At 40.9% G+C, this 21,311-nt stretch overlaps 1 protein-coding gene across 4 annotated transcripts in view; it reads left to right on the forward strand.

Moving 5' to 3' along the window:
- Osbpl1a (oxysterol binding protein like 1A) overlaps window positions 1-21,311 on the forward strand; it is a 181,147-nt gene that overhangs the window by 57,849 nt on the left and 101,987 nt on the right. For 2 of the 4 annotated variants that reach the window (XM_076912969.1, XM_034517766.2), the window contains exons 14-15: window positions 7,859-7,940; window positions 17,615-17,721. In XM_076912969.1, the coding sequence (XP_076769084.1) occupies window positions 7,859-7,940; window positions 17,615-17,721 (189 nt within the window). Of the gene's footprint in view, window positions 1-7,858; window positions 7,941-17,614; window positions 17,722-21,311 lie in introns of those variants that run through there. The other 2 variants (XM_076912970.1, XM_076912973.1) reach the window with 1 other exon arrangement.

Genomic DNA, 21,311 nt, shown 5'->3' on the forward strand with positions numbered 1-21,311 from the left:
CCAAATAGAGAAAAGCTTAGGTCCAGGCATAGTGGTAAATGCCTTTAATCCTATAATTTAGGAGACAGAGGCATGCAGATCCCTGAGTTCAAGGTCAAGAGCAAATTCCAGGACAACCAAGTTTAGACAATGAAGGAGCTGGAAAACAGAAAGCTGGTGACAATTTAATAGAACATGGAGGCCATGTTCCAGCCCTGGCAAGCAGCAGAACTCAGCAGCTTCAGCCATGTGACCCTGGCTTTAGAGTCAAGGATAGAAGAGACTACTGGGACAATTAGTGCTGGTTAGCTGGAGCTAAGTCATTAGTTGTGATAAAGAAGAGACTAGCATCACTGAAGTGAAATCTTCTGGAATGTATTTTCTGAGAGCACAAAGAAGCTGTGTTCCAGAGATAGCCAAGGTTGTATCTTGTACTGAAGCTGAATGTGTAAGAATCACCTAGATCATTCTGGTTTTGAAAATATGAAGGGTCATGGAGAATAGCTGAGGCTTAGCACCGTGAGAGCCCAGGGAAGGCCATTGGTGAATGTGCAACCTCAGTGGCAGTTGACAGCCCAGGACTGAAAGTCATGCAAAGAAGTTGAGGCTTGGCACCATGAAGAGATCCTATGAAAGGCTGTGGGTGAAGCCTAGTTATAGTGAAGACTTCAGCAAACTGGAGATGCCAGTGTTGAGGGATGATCACCAAGAATAGAAGCAGCCGTAGAGTGGAGTCAGTCAGAGCCTACAGTGCTACAGCGGGCAGAGTTGGAGATGTGACCCAGGCCCTTTGGAGGAGCCCAGAAGATCATGTGTGGGTCACATACATTAAACGTTATCTTGGATTCCCTAAGACGGTCGAGATATAAGGGCCATGGAAGAAAGCTACTAACAGGGAGTGGAGCCAGCTCAAGAAAACAAAGTTGTTGCTGCTGAATGCAAGATCTACCAACAGCAGTCAACAAGGATGAAAGGAGTTGGAGATCTGAAGACCGCTTTGACATCTGACATGGAGATGCAGAGTTTGGAGTTTGCCCAGTGGGTTTTCTGTCTTGCTTTGGTCCAGTATTTCCTCACTATGATGTTTTAAAATTGTAAAGTATATCCTGCATAATGTTGGGAATATATGATCTGCTTTTTGATTTTGATTTCTTAAAGGATTACAGTTAAGAGATTGCATGAATCTCAGAAGAGACTTCGAACTTCAGACTTTTAATATTGTAGAGACTATTTTAGACTATGGGAATTTTGAAGTTGTATTAAATGCATTTTGTATTATGCCATGCTAGGTATGGCCCCCATAGACTCATGTGTTTCAACAAGCCTATAGAGGCCAGGGAGTGGAATGTGGTAGTTTGAATATGCTTAGCCCATAGGAAGTGGTACTTTTGGAGGAAATGTGTCACTCTGGGGGTGGGCTTAGAGACCCTACTCCTAGTTGCCTGGAGACAGTCTGCTTCTGACTTCCTCTGGATAAAGATGTAGAACTCTCAGCTTCTCCTGTGTCATGCCTGCCTAGAAGCTACCATGCGCCCACCTTGATGATAATGGACTGAACCTCTGAACCTATAAGCCAGCCCTAATTAAATGTTGTGTTCTTTATATAAGAGTTGCCTTGGTCATGGTGTCTGTTCACAGCAGTAAGACCCAAACTAAGACATTCTGAGTCTGTTTTTATGTTAAACACATCTGTATTTGCAAATTGCCTCTGGTAGGTAGGAAGTGTGGAGCCTGACCTGTCCCTTTATGACTTCACTACATATTTCAGAGTTTCAATAATGCAACCATAGTGATGCATTTCTTGACCAGTACTTTCATTGAAAACTGCTTTCAATATGTAACAGCCACTGCTCAAGGGTAGGGTAAAGCACCAGTAATGAGTGGAGACATTTTTATCTGAAAGGGCAACAGCATCTCCCCTTTCCTGACAGTAGGTATTTGGGGCAGGGGAGGGGGCAGATGTTAGTTTCTCGCTGTACCTTTTAAATCCATTTTGTTTATCAAAATATTGATGGATCTGGAAGAGTTACACTACAGAGGGATGCCTGTTTCAGTTTAAATGATTATCTCAAAACACATGAATTTTACTATTAACTTTATATGAAAATTAAGTTAATTATTTAAAGGATTTGCATGCTTCTAAATAAACAAGTCTATTGAAGTTAAGTTTACTAATGTCTACAGAGCTTCATTGGCATTAAGAGCCTCTAGTTTTGATGAGCAAGAAATGCTGGGCTCCATCATTCCTAATTTTATGATAGAACATGAGAGAATTTGAACTAATTCTTGACTTGTTGAAGGTATCTGGTAGACTTTGTTGATTGCTTTATCTCTACTATTTTAGAATGTAATATGTAATATGTTAACCATAAACATGACTCTTCAGCAAATGAACTAAAAAAATAACATCTATCAGAACATTTTGAATAATGGCATCAAAACTTAGAAACTAGAGGCTGGAGAGAGGGCTCAGAGGTTAAGGATACTTGCTGTTCTTGTAGAGGACCAGAGTTCAGTTCTGAGCACCCACACCATATAATGCCGGCTCTAGGGGACTCAGTGCCTTGTTCTGGCCTGTGTTGGCACCCACACCCAGTGCACATTCACACATAGAAAGACACACCTACACATAAGTAAAAATAAGTCTTTTAAAAATAGAGAGGATTTAAATATATGTGACCAAGTTTTGAATAAAAAATTAAAATTATGCTAAATGCTTTAATATTTAGTTAATATTTTCTCCATGAAGAGAATGCCTTTTTATTTCTGATCCTGAGTGATAAATGTATGTGGATTTACAACATAACCAGTATCTTCCAGGATTGTGGTAATTTAAGGCACTTTAAATGGGAACTGTAAGTAAAATGAAAACATATTAGCTTCCTTACCATTGAGACACATGGTTAAAGACAGTTTTCTAAAAATATGCGTTTCCAGTTTTCAGGCACATTATCAGTTACCAGTTCAGTTTACATTGTAGTTTATTCCCTTTCAAACATTTTTTTCTTTTGACTTCTAAACCATCAAGTTTTACTCTCTGTGTAGCGTGTGTCAGAGGTCAGTGAGAATTTAGCCAGTGTGAAGTGTGTTCAGGTTTTGTAGCTGCAGACACTTCTGTCCAGTGGAGTTTGAATGGTAACTGGGAGAGTTCTGATTCTCAGTGTTCAAAACAGTTGAAATCTGAAATGATCTCCAAAGCATGTTTGCATGTAGCTTAGGCAGACAGACTCGAGATACCTTTGATTCTTGAGTGAAATTAAAGGAAATTAATTCTAGGGGAAGAATTAGAGCAATTGGGCAGAATTTACTTCTGGTGTCCACAGAGTGAGGACGAACCTGGACTAACATGTTGTCTGTCATCTGAGTTAAGTACAGATTGGTCCCATTCCCTCAGCATTCCATTGACAGAAAGTACATTTTCAAGACGTTTGGGGTGTGGTGTCTGTATTAAAAGTTACCCTAGTCTACTGGTCTCTCCCATTTTTATCACCCTTCCTAATTAGGATCTCTTAAAAAAAAAAACGTGAAAAGCTTTTCTTTCAGCCTTTGTCATTGCCTTGAGCTTAAGGCACTGAGGAGAAAAGAAACAAGTCATTTCCTGCTGTGTGAGAGGATGTCAGAAAACAGCTCAACAGAGGGAGGAGACAAGCTCAGTATTAGTTTGCAGTACCAGCATGGCCCATGCCAGCCTCACATAGCTGCTTATTTTAATTTAATAAAATCACACTAAGTTTTCACTAACTTACTTTGGCTGTTTTCTTTTTTTAAATAGAATATTGCTGTGTATCCCAGGCTAGCCTTGAACTGGCCTTAGTTTCCTGAGTGTTGGGATTACAGGTATAGCTTTACACCTAGCCCAGTTTCTTATTTTAACCAGAAGCACCTCAGGGTAGAAGCAGGCATAGAATGTGTGACATACTGTGGGTGGTGCTAACCAAGTGAGGCTTTTGTTTGTTGATTTCACTTAATTCTTTAGGGCCTCAGCTACATTTGTGATATAAAAAAATAATTAACATAGAATGCTAAATTTAAACTACTAAACTAAGTGAGTTTGTTTATTTGACTTAGCTAAGTGATTCTTAACTAAAATGAATATACAGAAAGATAAATGTGCACAAACTGAGGGACTAGTAAAGACAGTGCGTCTATAAAATAGGGCACACTTAATATACTGATAAATCACAGTGCACAGTGTGTGAAGAGCAGAAAGTCAGGTGTGTGTGCTGTACACTCGCCTGTAATCCCAGCACTCAGAAGGTTAAAGCGGCAGGCTTACCTGAAGCTTGAGAGTAGTCTGCTATACAGTGGGTTCTCAGGCTAGCCTGGGTTTCATTTAGATTCTGCCCCCCCAAACCCAGAAACAAACAAAAGATACTACTTGGGAGAAAATAGCATATAGTAGGATGATGTACCGTTCACATTTAGGTTGGGGTAGAGCATCCCAGGAGAGGGGAGAAATGAACAGCTGACGCTCTGGGACAGGAGATGGCAAGCAGTGCTGTGAGACTGGCAGTCAGTGTGTGAGGGACAATTACCTTTCTTTCCAGGGCGTTTTAGTTTTTATTTTTCTGTGAGTATCTGTTACAACATAAAACATTAAGACAGCGGGAGGGCCAGGCTAGTCACCAGGTACTAGAAGAGTCCCAGCATGCTGTGCTTGGCTTTATGCAAGGGAAGACAGTACAGCTGGTCTTCAGGTAAGTATGGCTAGAGTTAAGCTCTGCAGGTGACCCTTAGGTACACTCTCCACTGCGCTATTTTCTGCAAAAATTAGGATCTATCATCTGTTATTTTTGAGGGTAGGGTTAATATTTTTGAACTGTAATGTTTATGCCATAAGGTGAACTCATTTTTTCTTTTCAGTTTCATGTCTTTTGATAAATATATATGCCTTGCGTGACCCCTTCACCTACCAGCTGCGGAGCATGCCTGTTACCTGACAAAGCTCCTTGGTGCTGTCTTTGGAAGCTGTTTTGTCCCCAGTGTCCTGTTGGCCACTGTCGATATTCCTGATGGCAGTGTTGTTAGAAGTGCTGCCAGTTTCCTGCTGCACGGGAGCAGAGCCACACAGTCTGTCCTTCTGGGCTGTCTTCTTTCCCTGTACTGTTGTATATGTTAGCAACTACTTTTATTGCTAAAGTACCAAGTTCTGTGCTTCATTCGTAATGAGTCAAATGTGGCTTCTCTGTAGCAAGTTCCTGGATGGAGCTCTACTCACTCTTCTCTTGCTACCCACCTCCTTGATGCGGTTTTAAGTGACCCTCCGAGTCAGGACAAGGGGGAAGAGCATCATCTTGTTTGTCTGTCTGTTTGTTTGTTTATTTAACATCCTGGTCACTTTTCCTCCTCCCAGTACCCCCTCTCACAGTTCTTCTCTCTATTCCTCCTCCCCTTATCGTCTGAGAGGGTGGAGGACCCCCCCCCCCCCCAGATCCCTTTACCCTGGCACTTCAAGCCTCTGCAGGACGAGGTGCATCCTTTCACACTGAGACCAGACAAGGCAGGCGGGTTGGGGAAACAGGTTCCACAGACAGGCAATAGCTTTAGGGACAGCCCTGCTCCAGTTGTTGAGGGACCCACTTGAAGACCGAGCTGTACATCTGCTGCATATGTCCTGGGGGCCTAGGTCCAACCCTGTATGGAGAAAAGCATCAGCTTTGTCAGTGAATGTGATAGCTAAAGATTGTGGGGACAGATGGAACAGGAGATGAGTTGAGATGGGCTGCTCTCGGTGCAGCTGTCTGAGGCACTGGACCTCTGTGCTCATGGCTGGCTGTCTTACTGTGTAGATAGTCTGCACAGATAACTTGGATAAAGTTAAAAATGTTATCAAATGTTAATATTAGAGCATTGTTTATAATGGGACTGTACTTATATAGTGAATAAATCAAATTTAAACCTTCAACTTCCCTGGCATAATGTCATTGGTTTAGAACTCAATAATGAGGCACCATGCCAGACACCACAAGTATTCACAAGCATTAATTTTTGAGACATGGTCTCATTGTATAGCCCAGGCTAGACAAGAACTCATGATACTATGGCCCCAGCTTTTTCATTACTATCAGGATTGACATGTATGTGGTTCCTGCCTAGCCCAGAAGATTTTTGCTTTTTATAACTATCAATATGGGGGATAGCAAATTAGAGAATGTACTTTATTTTATTGTATTGAAAACCACTGTTCTTTTTAATGTCAACTATGAGTTATCTTAATACTGTGTGTTCATGAACTCTTTCTTAGCTGACTTTTATGTACATTTTAAACCATTGAGCAAAGGAACATTTTTTAAAGCTTTGACATAAAAATACTAAGTGTAGAGGCTTGTGACTTGTATGTGAAGATGATACTGTGGAGGGGTGGCTCGCCTCCGTTATCACTCAGGAGCTGTACTGTGCATCAGATAAGACGTCTGCAGACAGAGCCAGTGCTTCCTTAGACATCGTTCACCATGGGAAGGAAACAAGTGGGTGGCCACATTGACTTGGACATGAGTGGAATCCTAATGTGCATTGTGAGAACATTCTTCTATTAGTAAGTCATGAGCGATGCACTGTTTCCAGATGGACTTCCCCTTCAGCCTGTATTCACAGTGTCTGAAAAAATGAGCAAACAAACCAGGTCTCTTTATGTGGTTTCAAATTACATAGAATAAGTATTCTCTCTCGAATAAATAAGTAAACATGAGTTATATTTAGATGTCATTAGGAGTCTCAAAACAGAAGGGATAATACAAATTTAAAAGAGAACACTGCCTGTCACTAATGTGGTCCCATGAATAATTCTGCTGTGGTTGGGTTGAGCTTTATAAGAGTTCAAAAATTTATAAGGTGAAATGGAAGAGAAGAGTGCTTACCTGTGTCACCTTGGCACGCTGCTACACTGGGTTTAATTTTGAATAAGCAAATGTTTTTTGTGATGGGTCAGTTGGGGTTATGAGTACAAAGCAAGGAAGCTGGGTCCATTACTCTGCTCACATCAGTGACTCCAGTGTTTCTAGGTCATGGTTCACAGAATAGGTATTTTTTAATTAGTTATTTATTTTCGAGATGGATTTCTCTGAGTAGCCCTGGCTGTCCTAGAAATCACTCTGTAGACCAGTCCAGTCTTGAACTCAGAGATCTGTCTGACTCTGCCTCCCAGTGCTGGGGTTAAAGGTGTGCACCATCCCCACCTGGCTAGAATAAATATTTTCAATTGCCACAGCCAAGCAATTTCAGTGATTTCTTGTTCATTCTTTTTGTTATATAAAACCAATTTAAAATTGACAATAATTTGCATTTTGTTCTTTGAATCCGCTCTAGGCTGAGGTACAAGTCAGAGGATGGCTTTTGCATTTATGTTTTACTTCTAGAGATCTTACTGTGAAGAAATGTAAAATTTCAAGGAAGACTGTTCTCTGTAATTGACTTTATTTTTATGAGCTTCAACTCAGTTAAGAAAATGTCCTGCTTGGTCTGACGATGTGGGTGGTGGCAGCATGTATTTAACATGCTGAATGAAAAATCAGCTTGCAATTTCCAAATGTTAGGGCCATCTGGATTTTTTAAAACAAAAAACAGTTTTAAAAATGTATCCTTAAGAAATGCAATTTATAATCTCTTATAAATGAGTTTATTCAGATCTAGCAAATGAAAGAAATTAACTCTATATATTCATGGCATAATAGAGCACTTGGGTAGTGTCTACAGGACTGATGTTGAATGTGTTTAGAATTAAATACTTATTAAGCTGCTTGGCTAAATGTTTTATCCATATCCTTTTGTAAAGGTATTGTGTTATATGTATCCAAATTGCAAGTTTTGATATAAACATTAATGTATAAGTAATTTTGAAAGTCTTTTATTTGGTTTAATTTTGTCTTTTTTTTTTTTTCAGAGAGCACAAACATGTCAACAGAGACTAGATAGGGAAATTTACAACTTTCTCAAAATGATTAAGGAGTGTGATGTGGCCAAAGGTAAGGGGGTTGGGGAGAAAGAGAGGGAGAGAGGGAGAGAGGAGAGAGAGAGCATGAATGACCCTTGATGGTCCTCTGTTGGGCTTTGTGACATTGTGCTTCTGTGGGGGTATGGGCACAGTGCTTGCTCATTTGTGCCATAGTGTGTGTTTGGAGGACACTGAACAAAGTGTAGGGGTCAATTCTTTCCTTTCATCATGGGAGTCTATGGGAGTGGCACTCGGGTTGTCAGGCTTGGCAGCAGGTACAGGTGCCTTATCCACTGAGCCACTAACTCTTGGGCCTTCTCACAAGCTCCCAATTCAGGTTGTGATAACATTGCTTTGAAAATATTAAACTGATGCTGCCTTTTGCTGTCTGTGAGCAGCTCCTCCTGCCCATTCTACTATGTCTTGTGGAGCCAGTCTTCATGGTAGAGACCTGCATGCACTTGGATCTTGGATGGCTTCAGCAAATGGGAGGGCTTCTCAAGGCATAGGTGGAGACTACAGGAGAAGTAGACTAAGGCTTTGTCTTTGCTCATGTGTAACAGGACAAAATGTGTTTGCATCTTGGTGAGTGCACAGCCCCATCACACTACCCAATGGGGGTAGGAAGACTTATCCTTGAGCAAGGAGAGCACTACCATTTGAAATCAGTGCTCTCCTTCAACAAAGAGGGTTTATCAGGAGACCCACACGTGCTCCTATAGGAATGCTCATGTCGGGCTGGGCACATTCCTGAGCATGCTCTGTTTAGGTTGTATTTCTGTTTTACATGCTCAGTGCAGAAAGAAAGTTGGCAGATTCAGTTCTGCTGTGGGCAGAGAATTTAGCTTTATGAACAAAGTTTTCTCCAGATCTGTCTCTGTCTCTGTCTCTGTCTCTGTCTCTCTCTCCCTCCCCCCACATACACTCTCTCTCCCTCTCTCTTACAAACACACACACACACACACACACACACACACACACACACACACACACACACAAAGAACTACAGTCATGTGATTATGTCTTTTTCATGTAAGTTTCTTCAAAGAGCCTTAGCTGAAAAAAAAAAAAAAAAAAAAAAAAACAGCTTTAAAGGCATATTACCAGTCTTTTCAGTCTTTTAAAGGGACAGCAGCTTTACCTTATAAGAGTAGGAGCCTGCCTTGCCTAGTGGCTAGCACATCTGTTGGGGCATGGCCCAGCAGTGCTGTTGACTCCTCAACCTGCCCCACGACCCAGGCTGTCTATGGTACCATCCCTTCCCTCCCTGGGGAGCTTGGTCTTACTGTTTTCTCCATTCTCAGTATGCCAGCTTCTGCTCTGTTTGTTCACACAGCCTTCCTCACCTCTGCGAGTGCTGTCTCCCAGCCTTTGAGCTTCTTCATACATGAAATCCATCTTTCTCCCCCTCCCCTCCTTTCGATCATTTTCCCCACTCCCTCCGCCCTCTCCCTTTCTCTGGTGAACGAAGCTTCTACATGTGCACTGCATTTCTCTAGGAGTTGGGGAGAAAGGAATGTATCAGAAGTAGTAAATGTGAGGTTGTTCAAGCCACTAAGACCTTTTAGAAGCACTTGCTGGTGCAAAGCCTACTGTGTCTTTGATGTTGTATAGTTTTATTCTGTCTGTAGGTTTGAATTTTGTTGCCCTGTGTATAGCTTGCTCGAGCCTCTGTTTCCTAGCTTACAAGTTCAGTAATAATCTTTCTTCAATTTAGAGAACTTTAAAACTATTTTCTCTTCAAAGTCTTGCTCTTTTTTCCTCTTCCACCAGAAGGGAAACATGAAAGATATATATGGAATTTTCTGTTATCCCTCAGCTCTTAGTTTCTCTGAAAATTTCCAAATTTTTATGTTGCATTCTGCTGTCCTGCTTCATGTTGGCTCTTTGTGTGGGGATCAGATCCTGGGCTTTGCTGAGCCAGGCAAGACTCCAGTGGGCCAAGTGAGGCCCCAGTGAGCCAGACAAGACTCCGGTGGGCCAAGCGAGGCTCCTGTGGGCTACCTCCTGCCCCTGTTATGTTGTATCTGGTGATTTATTTTTAAAGAATCATTTTCTAGTTTATTTCTCTCACTTTTATCTTCTTTGTGTTTAATCCCTTGACTTTGTAATCTCTAGTCTTAATGCCTTTCTGACTCCAGAAATTGTAGGTGGTAGTTTTAAAATTTGTTTTGTAGGCCTAAAAGATGGCTCAGTGGGTAAAGTTCCTTGACATTAAGCCTGATGGTTTAGTTCAGTCCTTGGAACCCATACGGTAAAAGAAGACAACAGCCTTCCTGTTACCCTTTGACCTCCATATGTGTGCCATGGTATGCACACACCCACTTACATACATGAGAACACACACACAGACACACACAATAAAATAAATGTAAAAATGTTTTCTCATGGCAACCCAGTCTTTCTAATGTGTATGCATTTATAATTTTCTCTCTACCCATTACACAGATATCAATTTCAAGTTCTCCTTGAAGCACTCCCATAGCTCAGGTTCTGCAGCTAGGTCTTTAGTCTATAGAACAGCCATCCCCGTCCTCTTCTGCATTGCATCTTCATTTGAGCTCTGTAATGGATATGTTTTCCCTCTTCCTGGATGTGAAGTGTCCCTAGCCAGCAGCTTCTGTCCCTTTGAAGGCTACAAAGTTTCTTCTGTATCCTGGCTGGTGTTTTGAAATTGGGATTTCATAACTAGATGATTCACAGTCTAGGGGTTCTCAGTCATTCTGGTTCTCACCTTGAGCAATAAACAAAGTGCCCTTCTTTATTGCTAGACACAAGAGAAACTTCTTTCACCTTGATCCCTGCCGTGCAGTGTGTGTGTTTACAAGGCTTTATAGTCTTGAGTGTATCTTGGTTAGATTTCTATTACTGTGATAAAACACTATGGTCATAAGTATTTTGAGGAGGAAAGGATTTTGCTTATACTTCTATGTCAGAGTTCATTATGGAAGGAATTCAGAACAGAAACTCAAACAAGCTGTTTCAATAATTATTTAATCCTGTCCTTAGATTTTGTCACCATCTTTAGTATTTAAGTTCCTGAATGAAAGACATATACAACCTTTATATTTACAAATCCTAAAATAGCACAGTAGCTGGGCAGCTGCCTACCCTTTCCTATTGATAACTCTGAGTTATTACTTAATATTTACAAGATTTCATCTGGGCTGTTCTTAACTCCAATTGGCCAGCCCACAGGACCATGTTCTTATGGCTCACCTAACCCAAGGCGTCTTTTCCTTCCCTTTTCTAACTCATAGTGGCTTCCCTCTTCTTCCCTCATGGTTGTCCTCTGACCCAGAGCCCACCTAAATCCCACCGATCTCTCTTCTGCCCAGCTCTTGGCTGTTGGCATCTTTATTTACCCACCAGAATTTGGGAACAGGGCCACAGGGTCTATGTGTAGACTAGTTCTTGGGGGCCTGCACTTAGCCTTACAATAGCTAGCAAAAAACAAACCTCAACACAGGGCAGGAACCTGGAGGCAGGAGCCAATGCAGAGGCCATGATGGGGTGCAGCTTACTGGCTTACTCCCCATGGCTTGCTCAACCTGCTTATTATAGCAAACAGGACTACCAGCCCAAGAATGGCACCAGCCACAATGGTCTGGGCCATCCACATCAATTACTAATTAAGAAAATTTCCTACAGCCGTGCCTATAGGCTAGTCTAATGGAGTACTTTTCTTAGTTGACGTTCTCTCTTCTGAAATGGTTCTAGCCTGTGTTGGGTTGACATAAAAACTAGCCAGCTTAGAGGGAGTGCATCAGAGTGCCCTGATATCTGTCAGTCTCCAGGTTCCTGTTCTGTCTGACACCTACCTCTGTCCTTACCCTGCTCACTGTGGCCTGCCTATCATTCTTGCTTTTTCTCACCTCACCTGGTCCTGCTCTCCTTCAGAGCTGCTGCAGTGTTGTCACTGTTCCTTCTGGTCGACATCTTCGTGACATGGTGGGCTAAACAACTGCCTTTCATCAACTTAATTTTAGAACTCTGAACAAGGTACAACTGATGGAGAACACAAGTTTCTAGCCTGCAATTTATAGGCTGTATCATTTTCTGTCGGCTCTTTTGTTTTTTGTGTTCAGCCCTATGTTCTTTCTGACTTTCATCTCAAAAACTGCATTGTCAGTTCACAGTTTCCTGAGCCTGTACCTATCGTCACTTTTCCTTTCTCTGCCTGTCTGATGCCACCCTCCACCCTCCCACCTCCTACACAGCACTGCCCCTCCCCCAGTCAGCCCTTCCTTTATTCATGTTCACCATTCACCAGTGCTGTCTTTCCCACAAAATGCTACAGTGTTTCCCCATCTGTCTCAGAGGTGTCTTTACAAATCCGGCCTTATGCAGCCTTACCTGCAGCCTTAGTGACTGAAGGTTTATGATGAAGTTGAGTTGACTGGCTACACGGCCTTGGTCTACCTACTTTAGTAGTCTCATCTCTCTGCAATGTGAACTTTTTCTTGTGTGTCACGTTTCTTAGCATAAGGTGTGATCACAGGTGTGAGATAGGAATTCTCTCTCCTCTTTTTATATGTAGTTTCTTCAAACTTTCTGACATCTCTGTTCTTGCTACTTGTGTTGCTGTAGCCAATTAAGGCTGCCCAAATTGCCCTAGCGGCTTCTCACTACCTGTCCCAATGTTCTGGGCTCCCAAGTGAAAGACACATGCATGCAACTTTATATTTTAATATGCCTTAATCAGCTCAGTAGCTGGGCCACTTCTAAACCACTACAAGACTAACACCTCCCCTCCAATATCCCTGAGTTATCACTTACTAAAATCTATATTCCATCTTTGCTGCCCTAATCAAGGGTCCCCCGGGACCACTCTTTTTTGCCTCTTACATGATTGCTATACTCTCTCTTCTGTACCTCTCAAGCCTGCTCCTTACTCCTTTCCTGGCATGGCAGTTCTAAATCCTTCTTCCTCTCTCAGTCCCCTTGCCCCCAATCCTAGAGTCCCACCTTTGTCTCCCTGCCCTGCCATTGGCTGCCGGCAACTTTATTTACCAATCAGTACCACCTGGGGGCAGGGACCCTGAGCATCTTACAGGCAGATTCTCCTGCAATTTTGGGAACCCAGTTAACATAATGCAAGTGTTAGACCACATCAACATGTTTCCAAGTCACTGTGCATCTTTATGTAGCTTTGTGTAGCTTTATGTAGCTTTGTGTGTCTGTTCTAGCCGTCGGTGGCTCTACGCTTTATAGAAAAGAAAAGGAAAGGCATAGGCCACAAGGGTTGTTGTAGTAAGCTCCATTATATAGCTGCTGGAGAGGGAGCTACCAACCTTGTGCAGGCTGGCTTTTAAACAGCAGGGTTGAGGAAGGAGTCCAGCAGGTGAGGCAGTGTGCCTTATAACCAAATGACTTAATGTGTTCTCCTGCCAAAGTTTGTAGTAGTCAGGAGAACACCATATGAACGGCTTTCAAATGTGGAACAGCCTTGCACACTGACCGCCATCCTTACAACCTTCCCCCACTTTATATCCTCTGTGGCACAGGCCTCACAGGAAGCCTTGCTGGCCTGCCTACAGGTGGGGCCTTCTCCGTCATGCCTCTGCCCTAATTACTGTCTATTTCAAGTCTTTTCTTCTCATGACATCAGTCAGGAGTGATAGAAGCCAATCAGCTTTTGAGGGAATATCTATTCAGTTGGATTAAAATTAATATTACTGCTTCATTTAACTCCTATTTGTAAATAAAGATCTGCTGTCTGGCTGCTGATTCCATAGGGTCTTCTGGAAAAGCAACAGCTTCAAGAAAGACTGAAAAACAGGATGCATCCATTTTCTTTCTCCATTTGTTCTAAAGTCTTCAAGGGCCTTCTTCCCCTTTCTAGATACAAGTTATATGAAGACAAAACTCTCTATTATTCTCTAGAACTATCTTTTCTCTAGAACTTTCTTTGTGCATTAGAATAAGATATTATTTCTATAACTCACAAGAACATATTCTGATCATGGTTTTCCCTACTTAGACCCTCCCCACCTCCTCCCACCCAAGAAAGGAGACACCCCTTCATTCTCTCTTTTTAGAAAACAGACAAAAAAAAAAAAAAAAAAAAAACCCCAAACAAACCAGAATATAAGAGGAACAGAGAAGCACAAGAAACACGCCCCTCTTAAACCTCAGTGACAGCACCTGGCACGGTGCCTTCTGTATAGTTGCTGCCCAGGAAGTGGTACCTGAGATGGTGACCAGCTCTCCGGAGCCACCTGCCTCACTGTGTCTTCTCTCAGGACTAGTGTTGGAGATGGGATATTGCATCCAGCTCGCATTTAACAAAAGCAGTGTTCCTGCTCTTTAGGATTCAAGTCAGTCCTTCCTCTCCCTCACAGTAGCTTTCTCCAATCCACAATGGGCTCCTTCACTGGAGAGCTAGCATGTTTAAAGACGGCTTTATTTGTTTGCTGTCTGATACCTTTTTATTATTTAGCTTGCTGAGTACTGCACTTTGAGCTATATATCTTATATTCTTCAGTGCAGTTAATGTAAATTACATACAGATAACATACAGATGTCAGTACACACAGCACTCTGATGTATGTACTTAGTGGATGATTTTTAAACTAACATCTTAACTTGAACCAGTAGGTAAATTTATATTTTTGGGTCATGGATACTGTCACTGTTGTTTTTTTTCAAGTTACAACTTTATATAGACATTTTTAAAAGAGAAGGTTTTTGTTTTTTTAATTTGTACATATAATTTTTTTCACTTTCAGGAAAGAATACTGATTTGCTAAGGAGTTCATATAATTCTAATCTGGTAGTAAAGTCAGATTGAAAAATTACTTTTCTGTTCCTCTCTCTCTTTCTCCCCCCCCACCCCCCCTTGCGTGCCTCTGTGTGTAGCCATGGAGTTCACCAAGTAGCTTACAGTTTATATGGATAACAGAGTGGACTGACAAATGAATGGGTGAGCATTGCCCTGAAATGCATGGAGATCTTTAAGGAAGGCCATATAGGGAGAATGGCATTGAACTAGGGCTGGGAACACAATGTATGTTATTTCCCAGTGGAGAAAATTGCCACTGTTAGACATGTGATCCCTAGAAAAGTATTATCTCAATCAAAGGTTTGGAAGAAACAAAGTAAAAGGTGTTGTAGGTAAAGTAGTATTTCTAAGAAAACAGCCGGGCTCACAGTGATCGCAATAGTATCTTCAGTATTATAGAGGTGCAGGAACTTGTTCTAGATAGAAGGTTGCTTAAATTGAGGTTTAATTTGCTACATAAACAAAAGAAACAAGTACTTTCTCATAGTTTTTAAAGTATACCCAATTAAAGATTGTACAGTATAATCATGAAAAATGACAGACTGAGCTTTTTACAGGTCTCTAAAGTTAGGCTTTTTCCAGTATGATCTTCTAGCAGCTTTTATGACTTTAAAACTATTTTCAGTACAAAATAATTTTATCCTCAAAGTTAATAATAATATTCTGATAGGAGGTCAAATAAGGTAACATAGTGACCAAGTTGCATTTATGCTGGCCACTTAGTTCCAAACAGTAACAGTCTAAAACATATTATTAGTGATTCTTAGTTGTTCACCTTTCTGAAAGTTCCTGGTTCTTTCTGTGTGTGTAATAGTATGTAAACATGATTGTCGAAAAGCCAACCTGTGAGAGCTGGCCTTGTGGACTTGTAAGCTAGATCATAAGCCAGGGGTCCTCAGGTCTTAAAGCAAACTGCCACAAAAATTAAGGTCTATCTCAAGACCTTCTTTTAACAGTAGATTGCCAGAGAAACGAAGGGGTGTGTGTGTGTGTGTGTGTGTGTGTGTGTGTGTGTGTACCTGAGAATTGAACAGAGAGCACCCACATGCTTGTTACACTTTTGCTCTGACCTATGCTTACTTGCTCTGACCTATGCTCCCAGACCCTGAAATCGATGACTAGTACTCTGTTTGGGGGTAGTTGTGTGCAAGCATTTTTTGTGTTTGTGTTTGTATGTGTGTGTTTAAAAAGCTTGTAGAATGAGTTTGCTTAAGTACATTTAAGTATTCCTTACATGTTTGGACACTTAATATTTGTTTTGAATTAATCAAGGATCTAAGTCAGAAATTATACAGCCTAGGTTTTATTGGAGATGATTAAGTGTGTGATGGTATTTACTTAAAAACAGATCCATGATTTCATCTTAATGTCATTTGTCACAAAAGTGGAAAATTACTAGATTACCACGAACATTTATGGAAGACAAAGGCTGAGTCTGTTTCTCTTGCATGTCTCACAGTTGTGTGTGACATCTGTTACATTTCTATTGTTGGCGTACCAGACAGCCAGTGTGTGCTACTTTCTTAGCCATTTGACAAGCAAGTGGAGAATAAACCTTGACGGTGTGTATCAAAGAGTGAAATAGAAAGAAAATGTATGCAAAGCCATGTATTTGAGAGTCTAGCAGCCTTCAGTCATCTGTGTGGGTCAGGGTAGTGGCCCCCGGGGAACTGCTGAGAAGAGGGAAGAGAAGAGATGCTCTTGGCCTGTGTGTCTGGGTTAAAGAAGATGACTTAATTCTTTATTTACTCATTTTTTTCTTTTGTTGTTTACTTTTACCTTAGAATTTTGGATAAATATTTTTCCTAAATAAGATCCTTTTCCTTACATTTCACTAATGTAGACAATTTTGGAGTATTTGAAGCAAGACTGAGAAGCGTGGTAGAGTTTATCACCGAGTGATGACTATAAACGCTTGTACACACGTTTCTTGGTTATTTACCTGAGTTTCTAAACTTTCTTCTCCTCAGAACATTATTTCTTTACAGTTGGAAGTGTTGGTGTCTTGGTGGGCCTACTGCACACGCCCTGACACTCGGTAAAACAGGCATTTGAGTTGCTTGAGCTGGTTGGCCTATTGGCCTTGCTTATGGTCTCAACATTGTTTTAAATAAGTCAAGAATATTTGAAATACAAAGAATGCTGCAGTTTTCTTTTTTAGTTTTATTTTAGTGAAATGTTTTTTTAAGTATTAAGATTTTTTTTTTTTTTTTTTTGGCTAGAAGAATAAATTTAAATGATCTTAGGGTGTAATTAACAAAAAGCCAAACATTTCTCTTGCATCATTGTAGACAGGGTGTTTGTTGTTCACAACATTTTACTTATTTTTAAGTGGTAAATGTCTGTTTTCAGTTTTCTCTCATGGGCATTGTTTTTGCCTTTTATTTTTGCCTGACAGAGTCAAGGTCTGGTATTGCCATTTTCTTCTCTGTCCCTAGCTTAAGCACACAGTACCAGGCAGTGGGCTTCTACTGGGGATTGAAAGCACAAATACCCATTTATGGGAAACATTTTTCCAAATAAGAGCTAGAGGAAGTTGAATTAATGCCGCCTTCAGACATGTTAGCCTCTATGTCAACCACAGAATTATTTTTGTCTTGTTTTAGCACTTCGCTCTTGAATAAAATTACTTACCCAGCAGAGACAGTGGTGAAAGGAAGGCTGTGTTGTGAGCGGTGCTCTGCCCGTGGGCTGCTCCTTTAGCATAGTCATAGCACTCCCCGGTTCCTGGGGCCCTCAAAGCCTAGCTCTGTCCTTTTCTGACTGACTGATTAGCAGGTGTTGGCTACAGTGGTAAGAGGTACACCCTGTCTCTGTTTCACAGCAAGGAGCGGGCTTGGGGGCCAGTAGAGTGCTTTGGTGGTTTTATTTTGACATCAGAGATCCACTCATTGCATATACCCATTTCTGTTTGTTTATAGATATGCTTCCATCATTTCTTCAGAAAGCTGACGTTGTCTCCGAAGCTTCTAGAGAGACTTGTGTGGCATTGAGTGACTGTCTTAATCTCTTCACTAAACAGGAAGGGGTAGGTCATCCAGAGTTGACTTTTTAAAAGCAATTGCTTGGGTATCATATGTCTAATTAGCTGGTAAGCCATTGTATTTAAGCTGTTCAAAAGTGGTACTAAATTAGTATTATCAAAGGAAATGAAAACTTCATTTTCCATCAAAATTCAGAATGGTCTCATTCTTGTTCAGGTAGGACGACTGTGAAATAACCCATGCTTACATCCTTGGGATATATCATTGATGTAGCCATATTTAACAAAATGTAACAGAGGGATGGGAGTGTATTCTACAACAAGCCTGCATGTGAAAATTGCAGAAGGCATTACACCTAGAAAACAGGGCACTGTCGGATTGCCTCTGTGACCTGAGCTCCACGATGGGCTTCCCTCTGTTGCTTTCCTGTTCAGATCTTCATTTTCTGAATTAAGATATCTAATTTATTTTTTTATAATTTTATTTATAACTTTTGATTAGAAATTGGGTTTGATATGGTGAGAAACATGCAACTGGTTTTATGTTTCTGTTTTATGCAAATATTGACTACTCATTCTCTCATGAGTGAATGGGAGCCTTGCAAAGTCATACATAAGTTTTAAAATTCTGCCTTTGTATGTGAATCACAACATATATGATATGTTTATGTAGAAGAAAAGAAAACATTAGTATGAATTCATTGAGAACAATCTTTAAAAGAATTCTGTCAGAGCCACAGGAAAACCTTAACTGTGCCTGGAGCATTTCATTTATTTCTTAGCTTCTTTTTCAGAGAAGGTCCTGCACTGTACTCCTGCTTTTTTTCAGATCCATGATCTCCCTGCCTTGACCTCCACACTGCTGTGACTACAGGTGCACACTAGCTGTACAGGCTTTGCTGTAGACGTAGATGTGTTTTTCTTTCCACAGTCTCAGTGTTTATTGAATAATAGTGTTAATAGGGCTGCCAGATAGTTCCATGGTTAAAAGTACTTGCTTTTACAAAGGACCCAAGTCAGGTTCTCAAGCACCCAGTTGCTTGGCTCACACCTGCTTGTCACTCTGGCTCTAGGAGATCTAGGCTCTGGGCCTACACTCGTGTGCACATCTCCCCTGTGTTCCACCATATGGGCCCACACATAATTTAAAATAATTAAAAATACTTTACAATTTCTGATAAAAGTACATTTATAAACTAAGTCATTTTTTTGTTATAATTCACTATATACTTCTGATTTTGCTTGATAAACTGGTTGTTTGCAGTCTATTCCAGTCTTAACTCTAAAGAGCAGGCATGTACTTCATGTAAGAAATGCAGGGTGCTGAATGGTGAGGGAGGATTAGAGAGGCTGCAGAGGAACTAGGAGACAGAACCAGAGCTGGTATAGACGCCGAGACCAAGGCAGCTCATTAGTATCAAGGAAGCAGGACAGAGGTTTTGGGGTGATGATGGGCAGAGTCTACTCAAGGCAGAGCTGATTTAAGGTACAGGTCCAAGTCCAAATCAATTGCAATTTCAATGGTCTTTGTGAGATGGAGAGTGTACTGAACTGACTCAGAGACAAAGTTGCAAGCTTATTGCAGGTTGATACCATGCTCCTGATGGTTCTACATCAGGTGGGTGCCGCCACAGCACAGTGTAAAGTGTCCTTCCTGATTGTGGGGAATTGCAGTCTTCGTGTATTGTGTAGTGTGTTTCTGGACCGGGTTTTTCTGATGTAGCTTTGGTATGCCCACGTGCCAGTGTTTTTCTTTGCTCAGTTTATAGGTAATGTTTTACTTGGCATGAGTAAGCTAGCTTTTGGTCTGTGCTTGCTTTGTCTTGTACAGATGATAGTTTTTTGCCTGCGCAGACCAGATAAAGTCATTCTACCCCAAGTGGGGCAAATGGCGTTGCATAAAATGGAGTCATGCAGGGTAAGGCACAGCCTGTAAGATGTTGTTTTGTACAACCTAAAGCAAACATGACCAGCTTGTTTTCCTCAACCTTCTCACCATTTCATCTTTTAATGATTAAATGCCAGTTTTTCCAAAAAATTCCTTCTTAACATTTCTAATTTTGGCAGTTGGCATAATTTCATGTGCTAGTTTGTTTAAATGAGGGATGATATAGTGTTCTAAGTAAATCTGAATTGAGATCATAACTTAGGAGCCAAATTATATTGCTGGCTTCATATGGTACTTAGCACTCTGTAAATCCAAGTCTCTCATTTCTAATGAGTGTGCGTGTACCTTTTTGTTCAAGGGAGATATCATTTTAAGGCTAAACAGGAGTTAAGTTGGTGTGTGTTTAATTTCTGGAAAAATACATGTTTTAATTTTTAAATTGTCTGCTTTATAAAGTAGTGTATAAAGCTCTTACTGAAAAAGTCTAGATAGACTAAGTGTTGGCTTAGTGGAAGACCGTTAAATCTCGTAGCCTCTACAGTCTGCCCGGAAGATGATGGGCAGTAGTATAAAGAGAATGCCCCTGTGCCCGGTGCACAGAGCTCTGACTGAAAACTGGCAGGATTAATCCTAATTAATTAAACCTTGTGGTCTCTTCTCTCTGGGTCTTAATTTTATATTTTCAGGTGTCCTAGGGTTGTCTCTTTGCATTAGTGATTACTTTTTGCCTTCATACAGAGATACTTTTAAGAAAATACTCACAGGATTGTGTTAAAGAGACCTCTTTAAAGGTGTCATAATAACACCTTTAAATTCTTATTTCTCTTTGGCTTTTATAACAGCTATTTCCTTTCATCTAACAGTAGAGTACTGACCCTTCTGATTTACTTGGTCTAATCATGGTTTATTTACAAAGAAAGCAGAGTATCAGACTTGGTCCAGTCACATCCATGACAGAGTGCATTGGCTGGGTATGGGAACTAAGACAGTTTCAGTGCTTGTGGGCTTTTGTGAGTCTCATGCCTTCTGATTCTGTAATTTGTGAGTGTTTTTCCTTTTTGGGGACATGCTCTCATATGACCTAAATAGCTGGAGCTTTCATTATTAACCATACATAAATAAAGTATTATTGTGAGGAGATTTTAAATTCTTAAAAGAAAAAGCAACTTAACTCATTGAGAAAACTATAGTATTCCAAACTAAGTTGAAAATCTTGTGTGTGTGTGTGTATGTGTGTGTGTGTGTGTGTGTGTGTCTGTGTGGTGATGGTGGTAGAGGGGCATGTGGAGGCCCGAGGAGAACTTAGGCTGTTGTTCCTGTGACATCACCCACTTTGTTGTTTGAACAGGGCCGTCATTGGCCTGAAATTCACCAAGTAGTCTAGGCTGGCTGGCAAGCTCCAGGGATCTACCTGTCTCCTGTGATCTCTAGAATTACAAGTGTGAGCCACGTTGCCCAGCTTTTCTTACTTGGGTTCTGGGGCTCAAAGTCAGGTTCTTTTGCGTATAAGGCAAGTACTTTGCTGACTAAGGTAGTGCACTAATCCCTTTGTGGATCTTTAAAGGGAAAGTAAGCTACAGAAACACGTGGAGATAGCAATGGTGTTTTCTTTAACCTAGTCTGAGACTTTATAAAAAAGCTAGAAATTTGTTTTATAAATTATCTATTTCTATGTTTTTCTCCTCAGAGTATGGTTCTAGAAGTATTACAGTGAAACATGGGAGCCATCATTGGCATTCTCCTTATG

This window comes from Arvicanthis niloticus, chromosome 14 (assembly GCF_011762505.2).
Source record: "Arvicanthis niloticus isolate mArvNil1 chromosome 14, mArvNil1.pat.X, whole genome shotgun sequence".
NCBI classification, from domain to species: Eukaryota; Metazoa; Chordata; class Mammalia; order Rodentia; family Muridae; genus Arvicanthis; species Arvicanthis niloticus.